Source organism: Sphaerodactylus townsendi, linkage group LG05 (genome assembly GCF_021028975.2).
Source record: "Sphaerodactylus townsendi isolate TG3544 linkage group LG05, MPM_Stown_v2.3, whole genome shotgun sequence".
NCBI classification, from domain to species: domain Eukaryota; kingdom Metazoa; phylum Chordata; class Lepidosauria; order Squamata; family Sphaerodactylidae; genus Sphaerodactylus; species Sphaerodactylus townsendi.
In genome coordinates this window covers 138,491,957-138,508,885 of record NC_059429.1, presented here as the reverse complement: position 1 = coordinate 138,508,885, position 16,929 = coordinate 138,491,957, and the positions used below count along the sequence as shown (strand labels likewise).

The following is a 16,929-nucleotide window of genomic DNA, read 5'->3' as shown; positions in this document are numbered from 1 at the left end:
CCTCACGTGACCCCCGAGCGACGGGCAGGCTCGCCAATCGCCCGGCAGGCGGCCTAGGGGGGGACTTCCGGTTTCCAGGAGCCGCGGCAGGAAGTGCTGCGCCGCTCTCCCCTCCTTCCGGACGGGGCCGCTGTCATGTGACGGCGCAAGATGGCGGCCCGCAGCGAAGGCTCCGGAGCGGCCGGCGAGGCGGCTGCCCCGGGCGGGGGGGACCTGCGCAGCGTCCTGGTGACCAGCGTGCTGAACCTGGAGCCGCTGGACCTGGACCTCTTCCGGTCAGTGGGCCCCCGGGGCCAGCGGGGGGTGGAGGCCGCACCGGTTGAGTCCCGGCCTGTGGCGCTGCCGCCTCACGCCTCTCTCTGTCTCTGTGCCCGGCTTAGGGGGAGGCACTACTGGGTGCCGGTGTCGCGGCGGCTCTTCGGCGGGCAGATCGTGGGCCAGGCGCTGGTGGCGGCCGCCAAGGCGGTGGGCGAGGAGCTGCAGGTCCACTCGCTCCACTGCTACTTCGTCCGGGCAGGTGGGCGCCCCTCCCCCGCAAAGCACCCCCCCTCCCCCCCGCCGGAGGTGGGGTGGCAGCCGGCAGGCGGGGCCCGGGCAATCCCCGGGGTCGCAGCCCATCTCCCTCCTTGGGGTAAAGGGCCGCTTTGGAGGGTGGGCTCTGCATCCTTGGACCCCCCCCCCCAGCCCCCGAGACCGCTGCCCTCCCCAGACTCCGTTCCTCCTTCTCCAAAGGAGTCCCAACCTGACAGCCCCATCTGTCCAGGGAGGGGGGAAGGGAAGTGGTGTGATGGGGGGGGGGGTCTCCTGGGGGAGGCAGGGGAGGTGGGCAAGACTTTATGGCACAGGTGTCAAACTCGCGGGCCTCCAGATGTTGTGGACTACAGCTCCCATCATCCCTTGCCAGCATCATGTCCATAACATCTGGAGGACCACGAGTTTGACACCTGTGCTTTATGGGTATGGTCAACAGTGGCCAAAAGGGAGAGCAGCTTCCTACAAGGAGTGGCTCATTAGCAGAGCTCACTGCCCTGACGGATAGGTGCGATGCCCATTGGCATCAGTGGATCAGAAGGGGGCTGTGGGATGGCAAAATGGTCCAGTGGGGCACCTACCTGCATTGGACTCAGATCTTCAGGAGCACCTTTGGCACTCTTAGATGTTGGGATACACTTAACACAGCCAAAATGGGCCAATTGGCTAAGTGCTGGTAGGGGCTGATGGGAATTGTAGTCCATAACATCTGGAGTGCCAAAGGTTCGCCACCACTGGACTAGATGGACCATGGGTCAGATGCCGGAGCGTCCTGGTAAGTGCTCATGTAGCATCTGTCCCGTGAGCTGAGACAGCCATGCCCTTTGCTTGCAGGGGACCCGTCCGTGCCAGTTCTGTACCAGGTCGAGCGCACTCGCACAGGCCAGAGCTTCTCCGTCCGCTCAGTCAAGGCCGTCCAGCACGGGAAGCCCATCTTGATCTGCCAGGCCTCCTTCCAAGAGACTCAGAGCAGCCCCCTCCAGCACCAGTTCCATATGCCTGACGTGCCCCTCCCAGAGGAGCTGCTGACCCAGGAGGAGCTCATCCAGAAGTACCTGCAGTGAGTGGCCAGGAGGGGGCGGTCCTTGGCACACGCAGATGCCCGGCTGCGCTGGTGCCACCGGCTCTCTTGCCAAGCAGTGGGGGAGGGGGACAGAGGGCTGTCTTTGCTTCTTCGACATACTCCAGCAAGGTAAGAACAAAGGGGCTTGGCTTGACTTCCTGTTCAAAACTCACCTTGGGTTGGCTCTGGGCCAGGGGGAGATGTTTGGTGCCACCTCACAGAATCACTCATTTTCAACTCATGGAAACTTTTGCCCGTCCCAATTGGTATATTTCAAGGGTCTGAAACCTGCCAGGCTGGCAGGGGCTGATGGGAATTGTAGTCCATGAACATCTGGAGAGCCGCAGATTGCAGAACCTTGGGAAACACAGCTGGGGCCCAACCCCCTTCTTCACGCATCTCCTCCCAGCATTCTCAGTCTTGCCGCTTTCTCTTCAAAGGGACCCGAACCTCTTGGAGAAGTATAGACATGGGCTGACCAAGATGCTGGCACAGGAAGTCCCCATCGAGATGAAGCCGGTCAACCCGCCTGACTTCTTCCACCGGAACCCTCAAGAGCCCAAACAGCTTTTTTGGGTCCGGGCCCGAGGCCACATTGGTAAGAGGCCCCAAGTGTTTGCATCCTCGGGATTCATCCTGCAGGAGACCCTGACTTTGGTGCTCAGAAAACCCACCTTGCTGTAAATTTCCTTTAACCTGAAGTTCCTGGTCAGCAGCTAGAGGGAGACATTCAGGCTACAACTCTGCAACTGGTGAACTTTAGTCCCTGGTGACTGCAGCTGGAAGATGCGACACGGTAACCAAGTTTTGGTGCCAGGCTAAGCTCCTGCAGGCCAGAGTTCTCTTCATCTGACCTGGTTTTAGTCGCAAAAGACAGTTAGCGTTGTCTCCATTGGCATCAGCTGTAGCTGCACAGCTCTGAGGACTAGAAGCAGTGGCGTAGGAGGTTAAGCGCTCGTGTATCTAATCTGGAGGAACCGGGTTTGATTCCCCGCTCTGCCGCCTCAGCTGTAAAGGCTTATCTGGGGAATTCAGATTAGCCTGTGCACTCTCACACATGCCAGCTGGGTGACCTTGGGCTAGTCACAGTTCATCGGAGCTCTCTCAGCCCCACCCGCCTCACAGGGTGTTTGTTGTGGGGGGCGGGGAGGGAAAGGAGATTGTAAATCCCTTTCAGTCTCCTTACAGAAGAGAAAGAGGGGGATATAAATCCAAACTCCTCCTTCTCCTGTTCAATTCTTGTCTGGTGATGTGCTAACCAAAGAAAAAATCAGGGGGGCCAATTCAGTGTTGTCCAAAGTATTTTTTTAGACTCCAGTTAGGATCCTTCCAGTTGTGGCCGCTCTCCCTGCTGACGCCTCACAGGGTGTTTGTTGTGAGGGGGGAAGGGCAAGGAGATTGTCAGCCCCTTTGAGTCTCCTGCAGGAGAGAAAGGGGGGGGATATAAATCCAAACTCTTCTGCCTTGAGGGTCACTTGCATTTTTCTGTCTGGGCTGCGTAGGGACATCAGAGGTTGCCTTAGGCATGGCAAAATGTTGCTCCAGAAATCAACATGCTGCCTTGTGCCCCAGGAATCATCTAGTCTTTAGATGACTGCCAGCAAAGAACCTTTGCTTTACAGGTGACTGTGACATGAAGCTGCACTGCTGCGTGGCTGCCTACATCTCCGACTACGCGTTTCTGGGCACGGCCTTGCTACCTCACTATCACCGCCACCGCGTCCGATTCATGGTCTCGCTGGATCACTCCATGTGGTTCCATGCTCCCTTCCGAGCCGACCACTGGATGCTGTACGAATGCGAGAGCCCTTGGGCGGGTAAGTGCTGCCCGGGCAGAGGGCAAGACAGTCCTTGCGTGGAGCTGGGCACGGCTGGCTCAGCTCTCTCTCTCTCTCTCGCTTGCAGGTGGGTCCCGAGGGCTGGTGCACGGAAGACTGTGGCGCAGGGACGGCGTGCTGGCGGTCAGCTGTGCCCAAGAAGGCGTCATCAGAGTGCAGGAACCTCCCTCCAAGAGCAAACTGTAGCACAAGCCCCTTCCTTGCTTCTGCTGGGACTTCCCGGACTTAAAAGGATCAGCTACTGCGGCAGGAGGCGGGGCCAGGACGGGACAGGTGCAAGAAAATTCACACGTCAGCACTAGTAGCACTTATTTTATTGGGCTTGTGAAGTGTTCCTATGGCCAATAAAGTGACTGAGGAGTCCCATGAGGCTGTGGTCTCTAGTGATGAGGAGGGTAGGCCCCAACCCTTTCCTATGGCCCCATTATTTTTTTGGGGGGGGGGGGATTTGGTGGCAAAAGTGAAACCACTACTCCTGGGGGCTTGGGTTGCTGGGGGAAAGGAAGTTCCAGCACAGCTCTCTTCCCGATTTCCCTTTGTTGCTGCCCTGGCAGCAGCAGCACCTGTGTTGTACTCCCCTCCCTCCGAAACCAGCAGCAGGGGCAGGAAGAAGCGGCTTCCCTACCTGCCCAACGGCTTCCCTACCTGTGCCGGGCAGGAGTTAGTGTCATCCCGTGAGGCAGACGCTGCCCCCTCCTCGTCCCCTCAAACATTCAAGTAGTGTTAAAAACCACTGTCGGAAGCAGCCCAGGTCAGACCCCGGCCCCCTCCCCTCCCCCAGCAGAGGTGGCTGCCGACGAGAGAAGCCGCGGGAGCCGCCTGCCTGCCCCCCGTCCTCCGTCCTGGCTCAGGGCAGCGGGTGCTTGATGAGGAGCTCCTTCAGGGAGGGGGGCTGCGGCCCGGCCAGCCCGGTGTCCTGGAGGCCTTGCAGCCGGGCTTCCGCCTGCCGCTTGTCCTTGCCCAGCATCCAGGCCAGGTGGACGTGGGTCAGTAGGAAGGGGGCCAGCAGCGGGTGGCTGTCCTGGGCCCCCAGGAGCCGCAGGGCCTGCTCGCTGTAGGCGTGGGCTTCGGCCAACTGGCCCAGCTCCTGGTGGCAGACGGCCAGCCCCGCCAGCGTCAGCAGGAAGTGGCCGGAGCGGGAGGCGCCCAGCTTGTCCTGGAGCCGGTGGGCGTTGGTCCACCCGGCCAGGGCCTCGCAGTACGTGCCCGTGCACGTCGAGCGCTGCGCCGCCTGCAGGTCGTCCAGGAAGAAGAACTCCAGGAACTCGGGGGAGCGGCGCACCTCCGGCAGGGAGTGCAGGTGGGAGAGGAACTGCTCGAAGGCCCGGCTGCGCTTGGCGATCGTCTCGGCCGTGAAGTTGCGCCGCAGCCGCTTCCGCGGGAAAGAGACGGCAGCCATGTCGCTGCCAAAGCGGCGGCGCAGGTGCCGGTTCAGCCGCTCAAAGTCCGAGTAGCGCCGGGCGATGGTGGCGGGGGCCTTGTCGAACTGCCCTGCCCGGATCAAGTAGATGGTGTAGAGCTGTGGGCAGGAGAGGAAGGGTGAAGGGGGGCACCTAGAAGCGACCCCCTCCCCATCAGCTACCAGCACCCACCCTCCCAAAGCAGGCAAAGCAGAGCTCAGTGCCAGCCGGTTACCTGAGGCTCTTCTGAGCCAGCCGTGCCCAGTTGCAGCAGGGAGAAAGAAGACAAGAGTCAGGGCCAGGACCCTCCAAAGCCCACCCCCATGTGGAAAGAGGCCCTGGGGAGGGGAGAGGGGGGGCACTGACCCCACCAGCCCCTTCTCCTGTCCAAGCTGCAGATGGGCCTTCGACTCCTTCCCAGAGCAGCGGACTGTCCTCGGGGGAGAAACAAAGCGTCCCCCTCCCTCCCTCCTGGTCTCCGGGCTCTCCCCCTTGGGGCAACCCTGCTGCTAAGGGCCCCTCCCCAGCCAGGGACCCCCGCCTCACTCACCACGTACTTGGAGCTGCGCTCGTTGACCACGTTGGTGCTGGTCACCTCGAAGAGGAGGCGCTGGGGCACGAGGCTGCCCCGCGATTTCCGCCAGAGCTCCTGCAGCTGCCGGGTGAGCATGTTGCTGCCCTGGTGCTCGGCCAAGGGGGGCCCAGGCTCTGCAACGAAAGGGAGGGGGGCAAAAGAGGGAGCCGCCAGGAGGAGGTCACAGCAGTGCCTTCTGCGCTACTCCGTCTGCCCCCTGGATGCCCGCTGCCTGGCAGAAGCCATTGGGTGTTGCCAACCAGCGGCCCCCACCTTCAGGCAGCCCCTCCCCCAGTTTCTGGCTGTTGGCTGCTGTGTGGGAGCACCTGTCCAGCCACACTTTTCCCACCTCCCTCTCCAGACTCGCACCTCCGTCCTCCGAGGCCTCGCTCAGCAGTCCTGGACCCAAGGCCTCCGCCAAGTCCTGCATGGTCCCGCCAGGGCCTCCTTCCGCCTCCTCCTCCTCGTTGCTGGTGAAGCTCAGCGTCCCGCTGAGGCGTGTGGAGAGACCCTCCGTGTCGTCCTCCAGCTCGGAACTCTCCGGGAACTCTTCCGCTTCAGAGCCGCAGGCAGGGAGGCCCTCCTGCTCGCCCTCCCTAGTCAGCGCGTGCCGCAGGCGATGCAGGATGCGTGACGCCATCGTGCCGCAGCAGCGGGCACCCTGCAAGGGAGAGGCTGGTCACCGCTGAGCCGGAGCAGTTGTGGCTCAGTGGCAGGGCCTCGGCTTGACGTGCAGGATACCACCGGTTCGATCCCCGGGCTCTGCAGTTACGGGGATTGGCTAGGAGGTGATGGGAAAGAGCTTACTCATTCCAAGACCACACACAGCGGCTGCCCGCATGAGCAGACAGTACTGACATTGGAGTGTTGTGGGTTTTCCGGGCTGCGTGGCCGTGCTCCAGTAGCATTTTCTCCTGACATTTCGTCTGACAATGCCAGCCGCAGATACAGGTGAAATGTCAGGAGAAAATGCTACTGGAGCACGGCCACGCAGCCCGGAAAACCCACAACACCCCAGTGATTCCGGCCGTGAAAAGCCTTCGGCAGTATTGGCCTTGCTGTATCAGGAGCCTGACTCGGGCCAAGGCAGCTTCCTGGGAGAAACACTTGGGGTGGCTAGGGTGGGGGTGGGGAGCCACTTACAGGCCTGTGGCCGAGTCCCTCCCGGGAGCCCTTGCCTAGTACCCCAAGCGGCTGAGCTACAGGGTCTAGTGCGCAAGTGTCAAACTCGTGGCCCTCCAGATGTAATGGACTACAGTTCCCATCATCCTTTGCCAGCATGATGCTGGCAGGGGATGGTGGGAATTGTGGTCCATAACATCTAGAGGGCCGCGAGTTTGACACCTGTGGTCTAGTGGCTGCCAGAGGAATTGGGGAGGGGGATGCTGGGCCGAAGTCCTGCCCTTGCAGAGCTCAAGGCAAAACTCAAGCCACGGGGCCTCGTGCGGGACACGCCTGGCAAGTCATTCCAGCGAGGGGCCTGAGGCTGGCGGCTCCGGAAGGGAGCAGGGAGGGCCCAGGGGCAGCCCCAAGAACTGGAATTGGGCCGTGGCCAGTACTGTCGGTCCAGCATCCGGTCTAAGGCTGCCTTGGCCAGCAGCAGGGCCCAGAGAAGAAGAGGAGGAGGAGGAGTTTGGATTTATATTTCTAAGGAGACTCAAAGGGGCTTACAAGCTCCTTTCCCTTCCCCTCCCCCCCCAAACGCTCTGTGAGGTGGGTGGGGCTGAGCCCCCAGGGTCACCCACCCAGCTGGCGTGTGTTGGAGTGCACAAGCTAATGTGGTTCCCCCAGATAAGCCTGCACAGCTCAAGCGGCAGAGTGGGGGATCAAACCTGGTTCTCCAGATTAGAGTGCACCTGCTCTGGACCACTACGCCAAGCTGGCTCTCCTTTGTTGCCTCCTGGCTCTGGGAGTCCGAGGCTCACTGCCTCTGGCTGGGGAGGTTCTCTTGGGTGGCTAGTGACCATTGAGGGACCCCTGTGGCTGCAGGTGGGGGGTCCCACGTAGAGAGCAGGGCGGGGGCGGGGCGGGGCGGCGGGACGGTCACTCCCGAATCTGCCGCGTGGGCCAGCCTCCCCAGCGGAAAGTTCCGGCTGCAGCCTCCCGTTGGGGAGAGGCCGCTCCGGTCCTGGGCAGGGAGACCATTCCCGCAGCTGCGGCCATCGGCGCCGGGGGTGGGGTGGGGGTCGGAGAGGGGGCCTCCGGGAGGAGGAGGAGGAGGAGGAGGAAGGCGGCGTCGCGCCTCCACGGGCATCGCACCGGCCTCCCCGCGCTTTGCAGGCCGCTCCGCCCGGCGGCAGCTGGCCCTTCGGGGGCCTTTAACGGCGGCCCAACTCGGGGAAGCGCGCTCCCGCCGCAACGGGGGAGAGGGCAGGCCGGGCTCCGTCTGGGAGGGGGGGTCCGCCATGGCACCGGGAGGCGGGGGAGCAGGCCGTGCACCCCGGGGGTGGGGGAGGGGCCGGCGGCGGCCTCAGGGGCCAAGCTGCCCTCTGCACATGCCCCGAGGAGCCCCGCCTGCCCGCCCGCAGGGGAACAGCAAGCCGGGCGGGCTCACCGGGCCGGCGGCGGCGCTTCTTGCTCCGCTGCGTCCTTTCCTGGCCGGACCGCGATGGCCGCCTCTCCCCGCCCCGCCGCGAAGCGCCTCCCAGGCTTGACCCGGATCCCTCCGGAGCCAATGCGGAGCGGCTGCGGATCGCCGGCGGCCGACGGGACTCGCTCGCCTGCTGCTCGGGAGCCGCCTCCGCCGCCCTCCGGCCCGGCCCGCACCCGCGACGCCCCATGGCACCGGAGCCCCCCACACCCCCCCACCCCCGGCCGGCGGCACGGATTCCTTTGCACTGATTTCTAGCTGCCGTCGCTTTCTCTCTTCTGACAACAACCCCGTGAGGGAGGCTCCTTCACTGCCTCGCGCTCCGGCCGGGCAGGTGCTTCCAAGTCCGCCCTCCTCCTCCTCCTCCTCCTCCTCCTCCCCCCGAGCCGCGCCCAGCAGCCGCCCTCTGCTTCCCCGAAGGCTCAGTGCAAGAAGCCCCGCCAGGCAGGCAGGCACGCAGGAGGCGGGCGGTTCGGTCCCTGGCACCCGCAGTTAAGAAGAGCCGGGGGACGGGGTGTGTGCCAAACCTCTGGCCTGGAGGCCACATGTAGCCCCTTGAGGCCTGCGAGTCAGCTGAGGCAACCCCCACCCCCTTCCCTGGCCCAGCCCCACCAAGTCACATTGATGTCATATCTGGCCCTCCTCACAAGAAGAAGAAGAGTTTCGCTCTTTTGTAAAGAGATTCCAGGTGGCTAACAAGCTCCTTTCCCTTCCTCTCCCCACAACAGACACCTTGTGGCTTAGTGGTTAAGAGCAGGTGCACTCTAATCTGGAGAACCGGGTTTGATTCCCTGCTCTGCCGCCTGAGCTGTGGAGGCTTATCTGGGGAATTCAGATTAGCCTGGGCACTCCCACACACGCCAGCTGGGGTGACCTTGGGCTAGTCACAGCTTCTCGGAGCTCTCTCGGCCCCACCTACCTCACAGGGCGTTTGTTGTGAGGAGGGAAGGGCAAGGAGTCTCCTGTCAGCCCCTTTGAATCTCCTGCAGGAGAGAAAGGAGGGATATAAATCCAAACTCTTCTCTTCTCTTGTGAGGCAGGTGGGGAGTTCTGAGAGAACTGTGATTGGCCCAAGGTGACCCAGCGGGCTTCATGTGTAGGAGGAGCAGGGAAACAAATCTGGATCTCCCGGTAACAGTCCGCTGCTCATGTGAGGGAGTGGGGAATCAAACCCTGTTCTCCAGAGTAGAGTCCACCGCTCTTACCCGCTGCACCACCCTGGCTTCTAAGACTCCTGTCTTAGTGGGTTGGAGTGAAGGCCTCGAAAGAAAGTCCCGTGGGCTTCTGAGCCCCCCTGCCCCCAACTGCCCTGCGCTCCTGCGAGTGTCCAGCGGCTGGCCACCTTTGCTTCGGCATCCTCACCCAGCCCAGTCTAAATTGGACCTGCTGTTTGCTGAAGCAAAGGGCCACGGGTGCAAATGATGCCCCAGAAACAGTAGCAAGCTGGCCTCCGTCCTGACAGTCGCACCTTCGAGGCAAAGAGAAACGCTTCTCTCTTCATTGCTGCTGGAGTGAATTCCGACCCATGGAAGCTCAGGCTGCGAGCCTTTAAGGCCCCCCCCCCCAACTTCTGAGAACCAGCGTGGTGCAGTGGTTAAGAGCAGGTGCACTCTAGTCTGGAGAACTGGGTTTGATTCCCCACTCTGCTGCTTGAGCTGTGGAGGCTTATCTGGGGAACCAGATTAGCATGTGCACTCCCACACACGCCAGCCGGGTGACCTTTAATCTAGACATGTTTTTTTCTCTTGGCTTTCACTGCCTCACAGGGTGTTTGTTGAGGGGGGGGGGAGGAGATTGTAAATCCCTTTCAGTCTCCTTACAGAAGAGAAGAAGAAGAAGAAGAAGAGTTTGGATCTATATCCCCCCTTTCTCTCCTGCAGGAGACTCAAAGGGGCTGACAATCTCCTTGCCCTCCCTGACCCCACAACAAACACCCTGTGAGGTAGGTGGGGCTGAGAGAGCTCCGAGAAGCTGTGACTAGCCCAAGGTCACCCAGCTGGCGTGTGTGGGAGTGCACAGGCTAATCCGAATTCCCCAGATAAGCCTCCTGTAAGGAATTCCATAGACGCAGAAATAAAAGGCTTTGGTAGTAAAAGTCCATTTATTAAGACATCTTAGAAAGCTCAAGTACACGCAGTGGCAGGAATGACACTTCCCGCCAGAAGCAATACAGGTCGCCATCTCACCCCATCCCTCCCCGGCCATAACCGACCACCCCAAGAAGATAAAAGTCCTATTTATTCACGTCACGTGGAATGCACTCCGGCGTCACTTCACCATCAACACCATTGAATCCTTTACACTTGCCTCCCTAAAGAAAGCACCCCTTCCCCCAGGTTTATGCGAAAGGCTGTGGAGCAGAAATAAGGGTGGGGGCTTCAATGTTTTCGGAATAAACCCATTGATAATAATACCCAGAGAATATCCCACCCAAGAGACCAAATATTGCAAGCGGTTATGAATGCCATCCGTATATCCAGGATAGCCAATTTCAGAGTGCTTGTGGCCAACAACACAGTCGAGCCTCCCGGTCGTGCCAGGCATCGGAAGCCGGAGCCCTCGAGCAAGTTTTCTAAATGAAGACAGGATGGATGTTACTAAGAGATAGTAAATCTAAGCTGGCAGTGACATCATTAATCACTCTTTAGTAATCTGAAAAAAAGGTCCCAAATTCTGCCAAGCTTCATTCTCGGCGCTTGATCTTTGAAAGGCCAGCTTCTCAAGGCTTGGAGGGCACTGTGCGAGTCCTCATCCCAAATCCAAAACAGTCACGAACCAGTCGGCTCATCCAACTGAGCCGTCCCGTATCTTTTCGCTCAGACCGTATATAGATCATCATAGTCTCCGGGCGGGCATTGAGTTGCAAGATGAAGTAAGTTTCAGCGTCCCCACCCAAACGGCTGGTATCAAATGGGAAGCACCAATGCCTGTGCCGCCAGAGGTGGCTGGCGCTGGCTGAGCAGGTTGGGCAGGCTGCTGTACAGGGGGGGCTGGAATCGGGCGCTGGCTGGCGCTTGGGGTGGCAGGACCTGCGGCACGCCCTGGCACCGCATGATCAGTAACAGCATAGGTTCCAACTTATGGGCCCCTGGTCTGTTGCCTCCTTAGTTCCTCTCCAAAGCAGCCAGCTCTCTCCCATGAAGCCACGTATCTGGTGCGCATGCAAAGCAGCTTTTCTCACTTAATTTAAGCAGTTCGGGTCTGCTTAAGGGCTTCAGTGATCACTTTTATGTATGCAGAGCCTGAACGCTAAGGCGCGTACAAACGCAGCCCGGACTGTCTGAGACCTCACCACCGACAGACGCGGCTATTGCCGCTTGGAGCGCTGCCTTGCCCGTCCAATCAACTTCGAGCTGGACTTCTTTGGCAAGTACACTCCCGGTCCTTCTGCAGGGTTTCAAGCGCTTGCTGCAACTGTGCCCGCTCTCTCCCATAGTTGGCTCACGGTTCCATGCTGCTGGGGCCCTAAGTCGCCTCTACTTCTGTTCCGGCCCCTCTCATGTCCCGCAATGCAGGCTTTCTTCAGACTCTTCAAGGCTATCAGGAAGCTTAGCCCTCGGAGACACCACACACACAGTAGCCGCCAGAGGCCACCGGTGGCTCCCCGAGGCACCTTCAGGTGCGTGCCGCCGGACCGGGATGGGGGTCCGATTGGGGAAGCGTAATGGATAATTCTCCCAATTCCAGGTTGAGTCCCGTGTCCTTTGGACGGGCCCCAGTGCTGTGCCACGGTGGTTCCTGGCACCAGCACAGTCCAGGAATCAGCTTCAATGGGATTCCTCCTGGGTTGCCGATGAAAGGTAGAAAGCCCCACTCTCCGCGACAGCTTGCACCTGAGTTTGCAATCCACATGAAACGGGTAGAGATCTGATCCACAGGCGCCGATCCATAGACAGTTTCCAAACGACTTCCATGGAAGTCCCTATGGTCGTCGCTGCCCTTCGTTCCAACGGAAAGGAAGACTCGTGCTGATACGAGGGACGGGAAAGAGCCACCAGCGAAGCCCGCTCTCCTGCTGTCTCCAGATCCAGAAGGGAAAGGTCGGAGCTCCTCTTTGGGGCTACCGACCTTCCGCAGTAAAATTCAAACTTCCCACGCAAGACAAGTATCCACTGCACAGGAATATAGATAGAATTGTGATTCTGCTACAATGTAAGGAATTCCATAGACGAGAAACGGAGCGGAGGGATGCAGCACATGGAAGAAACATGGCGAATAAGTCTACCACCACCTATAAAACCACGGTTGCCAAGGACTTCGGGCAAATCTGTAATGAAATCCATGGAGATGACTTCCTAAGGGCGGCGCAGGAGGCTTCACCAACCATGTGATGGTTTTGGCTTCTACCAAACCGAGCAGCCTTTAATGTAAGCTCAATGTCTTTATAGCATTGGCGCTGGCCACCAGAACTGCCGGCGGGCTATGCAGAGATTTTCAAAAAAGCCAAATGTCCAGCCGAACGGCATCGTGGCAAGCTTCAAGAACTTGCTTGGTGATGTGTATAGAGGCACAAACAACATCTCCGCCAAACTCCATTCTCCAAACGTGCAATTGGGAGTCCCCTTCAGCCGCTGGTTTCCATGTAGCCCTGCCTCTCCCTCCAATTCCTGCAGGGAAAGGAGAGAGACGAGACTGGGAACGGGGGTGGAGGGAGGCTACGCTTGAGATCGGGCAGACAGCCAACCCCAACTGGGAGGGGGGGGCATGAAGAGTGCGTGGAATGTCCCAAGGCAGCTCCACCCTCCCTCGGGTAGGTGGCGCGAGAGCGTCAGCTAGTTTGTTGGTTTTCCAAATGCCTATCTGTAAAAGAGAAACGAGAAAAGAAATCGGCCCAACGAAGTTGCCTTGACATCTTGAGGGGGGTGAAAGAGCTGCCAGGTTTGCGATCCGACCAACTTCTGGAAAAGGCAGGCTAGCCCTTCCAGCCAGTGGCCAAGTGAGAGTGCTGCTTTGATGGGTCAGTAGTCTCCTTGTCTCCCAAGCAGTCCAGCTTGGGAGTTCGGCACCAGAGAATTTTTTAGACAAATAAGCACACGGAGTCCAGCTCCACCATCTTATTTTTCTGCAACAGGGCTGCCCCCGAAAAGCTTTGGTCTGGAGGCCCACGTGAACCAAACCGGTGACTGCCTGGGTGCTTTTAGGGATAGGTTCTGTGGTAAACGTGAAAGATTTGAAATAGCTGGAAGAAGCCACACCCCATGCCTGTGGGCGGCAGAGCGGGGAATCAAACCCAGTTCCTCCAGATTAGATACACGAGCTCTTCGCCTCCTACGCCTCTGCTGAGAAAAGGGGGGGGGATATAAATCCAAACTCCTCCTCCCCCTCCCCCTCCTCCTGTTCATTTCTTGCCTGGTGATGTGCCAGCTAGCCAAAGAGGGGATCGGGGGGGCCAATTCAGTGTTGTCCAAAGTATTTTTTTAGACTCCAGTTAGGATCCTTCCAGTTTTGGGGGCCGCTCTTCCCTCGCAAGAAGCCCCCCCCCCTGCTGAAGTGTTCCTCCAAGGCTCCGGGGGGAGGGGGGGGTCCAGATCTTAGCAGCTAACAAGAGCTTCTTAGGATATAGAATCACAGAGTTGGAAGAGACCCCCACCAGGGCTCTCCAGTCCAACCCCCCAGTGCCATGCAGGAACACACGGTCAAAGCACTCCCGACATACGTTCATCCAGCCTCTGTTTAAAAACCTCCGCCACATCAGCTTTCAAGAGTCAGAGCTGCCTTCACCTGAGCCCTTTGACACCTGAAAGCTCATATCTGGAAAAGGCTACGGAAACCTTTGAATCTAGACCAGGGGTAGGGAACCTGCGGCTCTCCAGATGTTCAGGAACTACAATTCCCATCAGCCTCTATCAGCATGGGCAATTGGCCATGCTGGTAGGGGCTGATGGGAATTGTAGTTCCTGAACATCTGGAGAGCCGCAGGTTCCCTACCCCTGATCTAGACCCAAAGTACCTGAACAGTTGGGTGGCCCGCTTATGGGACTGCCTCTTTGCCATCTATGCCAGTGGTGGCGAACCTATGGCACGGGTGCCAGAGGTGGCACTCAGAGCCCTCTCTGTGGGCACGCGTGCACAGGGTTCATCATGTAGGGGCCGGAAAATTGCACCCCCCACATCTAGGCCGGCCTGGGCTGCTGGACACGACGTGTAGGTAACCCTGTTAAGTGCTGTTAAACCCCACTGATTTTCATGGGAAGTACTAAAGCACAATCCTTTACTTGGGAGAAAGCTCGGTTGCTGGCAATGGGGCTTGCTTCTAAACTCTCCTAGGGTTGTGATTCACCCATTCGAAGCGTTGCACGGTTGCTTCAAAGCAAAGTCACCGGCTACCACCAAACTTACTCCTGAGTAATACGCGCCTTGGAGCCAACCGGTTTTTCTAAACTAAAACCTCAGTATTCAGGTTAAATGGCCGTGTTGGCCCTTTGCGATAAATAAGTGGGTTTGGGGTTGCAGTTTGGCCACTCGGTCTCGAAAAGGTTCGCCATCACTGATCTATGCTCTCTCTGCTTGTATGGGGCAGATATCTGTGGGGCAAATATCTGTGACAAGCGCACAAATACACACTGCTGCTCGGGGCTCCCCAGGTCAGCCTGGCTCAGGGTCTCCCCGGAGTCTCCAGAGCCTGCCAGGTAGCCCCTCTGCCCCTGCCCCCTGCTGCCCCGCCTTCACAGGAAACATGACGTCCTCCTAACGCCTTTGGGGGTATGACTGAGCACAACCCTGTCCTTGGCAGCAGCAGCAGCGGTGCAAAGGAATGTGCTTCCATGCCCCTCAGCTGCAGGGATCCAGGCCCAGAGTTTGGAAACCTGAGAGCCGTGGACGGTTCTTTCTCCAGACAGAGGACCCCCCCCCCCGCCGCCCCCCCAACAGCAACCCATCACATTCTTGATGATGCCTCCGCTGCTTCTGTGGCCCGAAGTGTTTCCACCTGAAACAACAGAGAGACGGTTCAGTTTTCTGTATCTCTGAGCTCAGCACGGGGTCTCGAAGTCCTGCAGTTCCCACAGAGAGACACGGGGAAGGGGCCCAGCTGCTCCCAGGCGCTGCTCAGGGGGTTTCTTTTGCCAGCCCATTGACTTAATTGGGGTTGCCCCCGCCCCCCGTCACTCTGCAGATACCGTCAGTAACCTTCACAGCGGCCCCCTCTCAAGATCTGTCTTCTCTCTTCCCTCCCTCCCTGCCCCCCCCTCTACTCCCTGCAGCCCTCACAGTTCTGGGAACTTAGCATGGTGGATCCTGGAGCCGTGGTTGTGTTACCGCGCTGCCTGGGTAACTTTATTTCCCCAGAACGGCCAGCTCTCGGCAGCGCAGAGGAACAGAAACAGGACCCAACACAGCGAGAATATTAAGAAATAAAAATGAGTTTATTGAGATGCTGACCTACGTGTCAGCACCTCCACACCACGGCAACTGCGCTGCCTAGCAGCTTTACAACATCTTAAATACCCTTTCTCCTGCCCGGAGTCGGGGGGAATACAGGACAGCCCACAACCATTCATTCACAGAATACATGACAACCAATCATACACTTACAAGTACATGGGAACCAATTAGAGTCCATTGGGCAGTCCCTTCTTGAGTTTTGCGCCGAAGGCAGGGCGAGGCGATGACGTAGGCACTGGTGGGAAGAGCACAAAAGAGTCCTTTGGGTGCGTGGGGTCAGGAAACGAAACCTAATGACGACGGCACCCTTATCTGCCTGTCGATGGGATTAGGCAGACGGGGTCTCCTTTGTCACCGTCCATTCAGGGTTTTTACAAATGAAAGGGACATGAGCCTTGTGGAGCAACGTATGACCTCACTGGAGCCAAGGAGGTTCCATGCAGATGCAAATACAAAAGATAGCTATAATTCCTACTTTCTACCTAATACAGTCTGTTCCTACCTAACTTACACAGAAATAAAGCATAGTTCCATCTTTATTTAAAAGCAAGATCAGAAATGGAATAAATCACTTCTGACTCCGCTATCAGTTGCCAGACTGTGGCTTGGTCACTCAGGGGCCATCTGACCACTGTGTGTTTCTCTGGCCCCGGAGGAAACGTTCAGTACATGCTGCTTGTGCCTTGCATGTAAAAGCAGGAGCAAGCAAATTCCGCCCATTTCCATTCACACACAGTGCCAAGGAGAGGATTTGGCTCCAATAGTGGCTTGGAAAGCTTTAAGGCTCTGCTACTCCAGTCAATAACTGAGACTCAAGAATGGTTCACGAAGAGCTTTATTGAACTGTGTCGGGACCTGAGCGGCAGGAAGCCAGAGCTGAAGCCCCCCCGCCCCCGCAGGTGCATTTATCTCCAACTTTCCCGCTTCCTTGGATTTCCCCACCTTCACTAGGGTGCAAAGAGCAGCAATTGAAACAGAAAGGATAACTAACATCCACAGAGAACAGCACGTGCCGGCAGTGTGACTTTGGGGCCAGGAGGCCAAGTCTGACAAAAGCTCAGAGTCAGCTCTTGAACATATGATCAACATTGGACTGGGGCATGTGAGCATGTGCAGAGTGCATTTTCCTCACCATGGATTGTTCTTTCTTGCCGGCGGCTTCTTCACAAGCCAGATCTCTGCCTAGCATGTGGATCCTAGAACCGGATACTGGATTCTCTCTCCCTGCCCCCCCAAACACACATACACATACTCTCTCTCTCTCTCTCTCTCTCTCTCTCTCTCTCTCTCTCTCTCCAAGTGAACTGTGGGCCTAAAAATATTTGGGTGGGAAGACTTCTGGGTCCTTAGATCCTAGAGACCCCAGATTCAGACCCATGTTGGGTGAGCCTCAGCTCAGCCCACCTCATACGCTTGTTGTAAGAATCACGTTGCGACGAGGGAGACGATGTTGAGAACTCCTGCGAGACCCACCGGGGTGGGAAAGCCCAGCTATGAATATCTGAACGAGTAAATAAGGGCGGCTGCGCAGGGCCCGAGGTCTGGGGTGG

The 16,929-nt window shown here is 58.5% G+C and overlaps 2 protein-coding genes across 4 annotated transcripts; one reads left to right on the top strand and one right to left on the bottom strand.

The window, feature by feature from the left end:
• Nucleotides 1-121: 121 nt before the first annotated feature.
• Nucleotides 122-3,798, top strand: ACOT8 (acyl-CoA thioesterase 8). The gene is made up of 6 exons (XM_048498783.1): nt 122-275; nt 381-517; nt 1,366-1,591; nt 2,035-2,192; nt 3,217-3,411; nt 3,500-3,798. Exons 1-6 carry the CDS (start codon nt 151-153, stop codon nt 3,616-3,618), a joined length of 960 nt encoding a protein of 319 aa, XP_048354740.1. The 5' UTR covers nt 122-150; the 3' UTR covers nt 3,619-3,798.
• On the bottom strand, nt 3,727-8,078 carry SNX21 (sorting nexin family member 21). Of its 3 annotated transcripts, none has more exons than XM_048498779.1 (5): nt 7,970-8,062; nt 7,862-7,875; nt 5,776-6,068; nt 5,383-5,540; nt 3,727-4,951 (listed from the first exon to the last, which is right to left on the bottom strand). In XM_048498779.1, the coding sequence occupies exons 3-5, from the start codon at nt 6,044-6,046 to the stop codon at nt 4,280-4,282; spliced, it is 1,101 nt and encodes a 366-aa protein (XP_048354736.1). In that variant the 5' UTR covers nt 6,047-6,068; nt 7,862-7,875; nt 7,970-8,062; the 3' UTR covers nt 3,727-4,279. The 3 variants fall into 3 exon arrangements, with proteins under 3 accessions (XP_048354736.1, XP_048354737.1, XP_048354735.1); XM_048498780.1 differs by having other exon boundaries at nt 7,964-8,027; XM_048498778.1 differs by lacking the exon at nt 7,862-7,875 and having other exon boundaries at nt 5,776-6,067; nt 7,961-8,078.
• Between the last annotated feature and the right edge of the window lie 8,851 nt (nt 8,079-16,929).

Excerpts from the sequence above, each read along its gene's own strand:
- ACOT8 (XM_048498783.1), top strand. The coding sequence starts at position 151 with ATGGCGGCCCGCAGCGAAGGCTCCGGAGCGGCCGGCGAGGCGGCTGCC. Across the intron at positions 276-380 it reads CTGGACCTGGACCTCTTCCG|GGGGAGGCACTACTGGGTGC; the intron begins GTCAGTGGGCCC and ends TGCCCGGCTTAG. Across the intron at positions 1,592-2,034 it reads CTCATCCAGAAGTACCTGCA|GGACCCGAACCTCTTGGAGA; the intron begins GTGAGTGGCCAG and ends TTCTCTTCAAAG.
- SNX21 (XM_048498778.1), bottom strand. The coding sequence starts at position 6,046 with ATGGCGTCACGCATCCTGCATCGCCTGCGGCACGCGCTGACTAGGGAG. Across the intron at positions 5,541-5,775 it reads CGAGGCCTCGGAGGACGGAG|AGCCTGGGCCCCCCTTGGCC; the intron begins GTGCGAGTCTGG and ends CTTTCGTTGCAG. Across the intron at positions 4,952-5,382 it reads AGCGCAGCTCCAAGTACGTG|CTCTACACCATCTACTTGAT; the intron begins GTGAGTGAGGCG and ends TCCTGCCCACAG.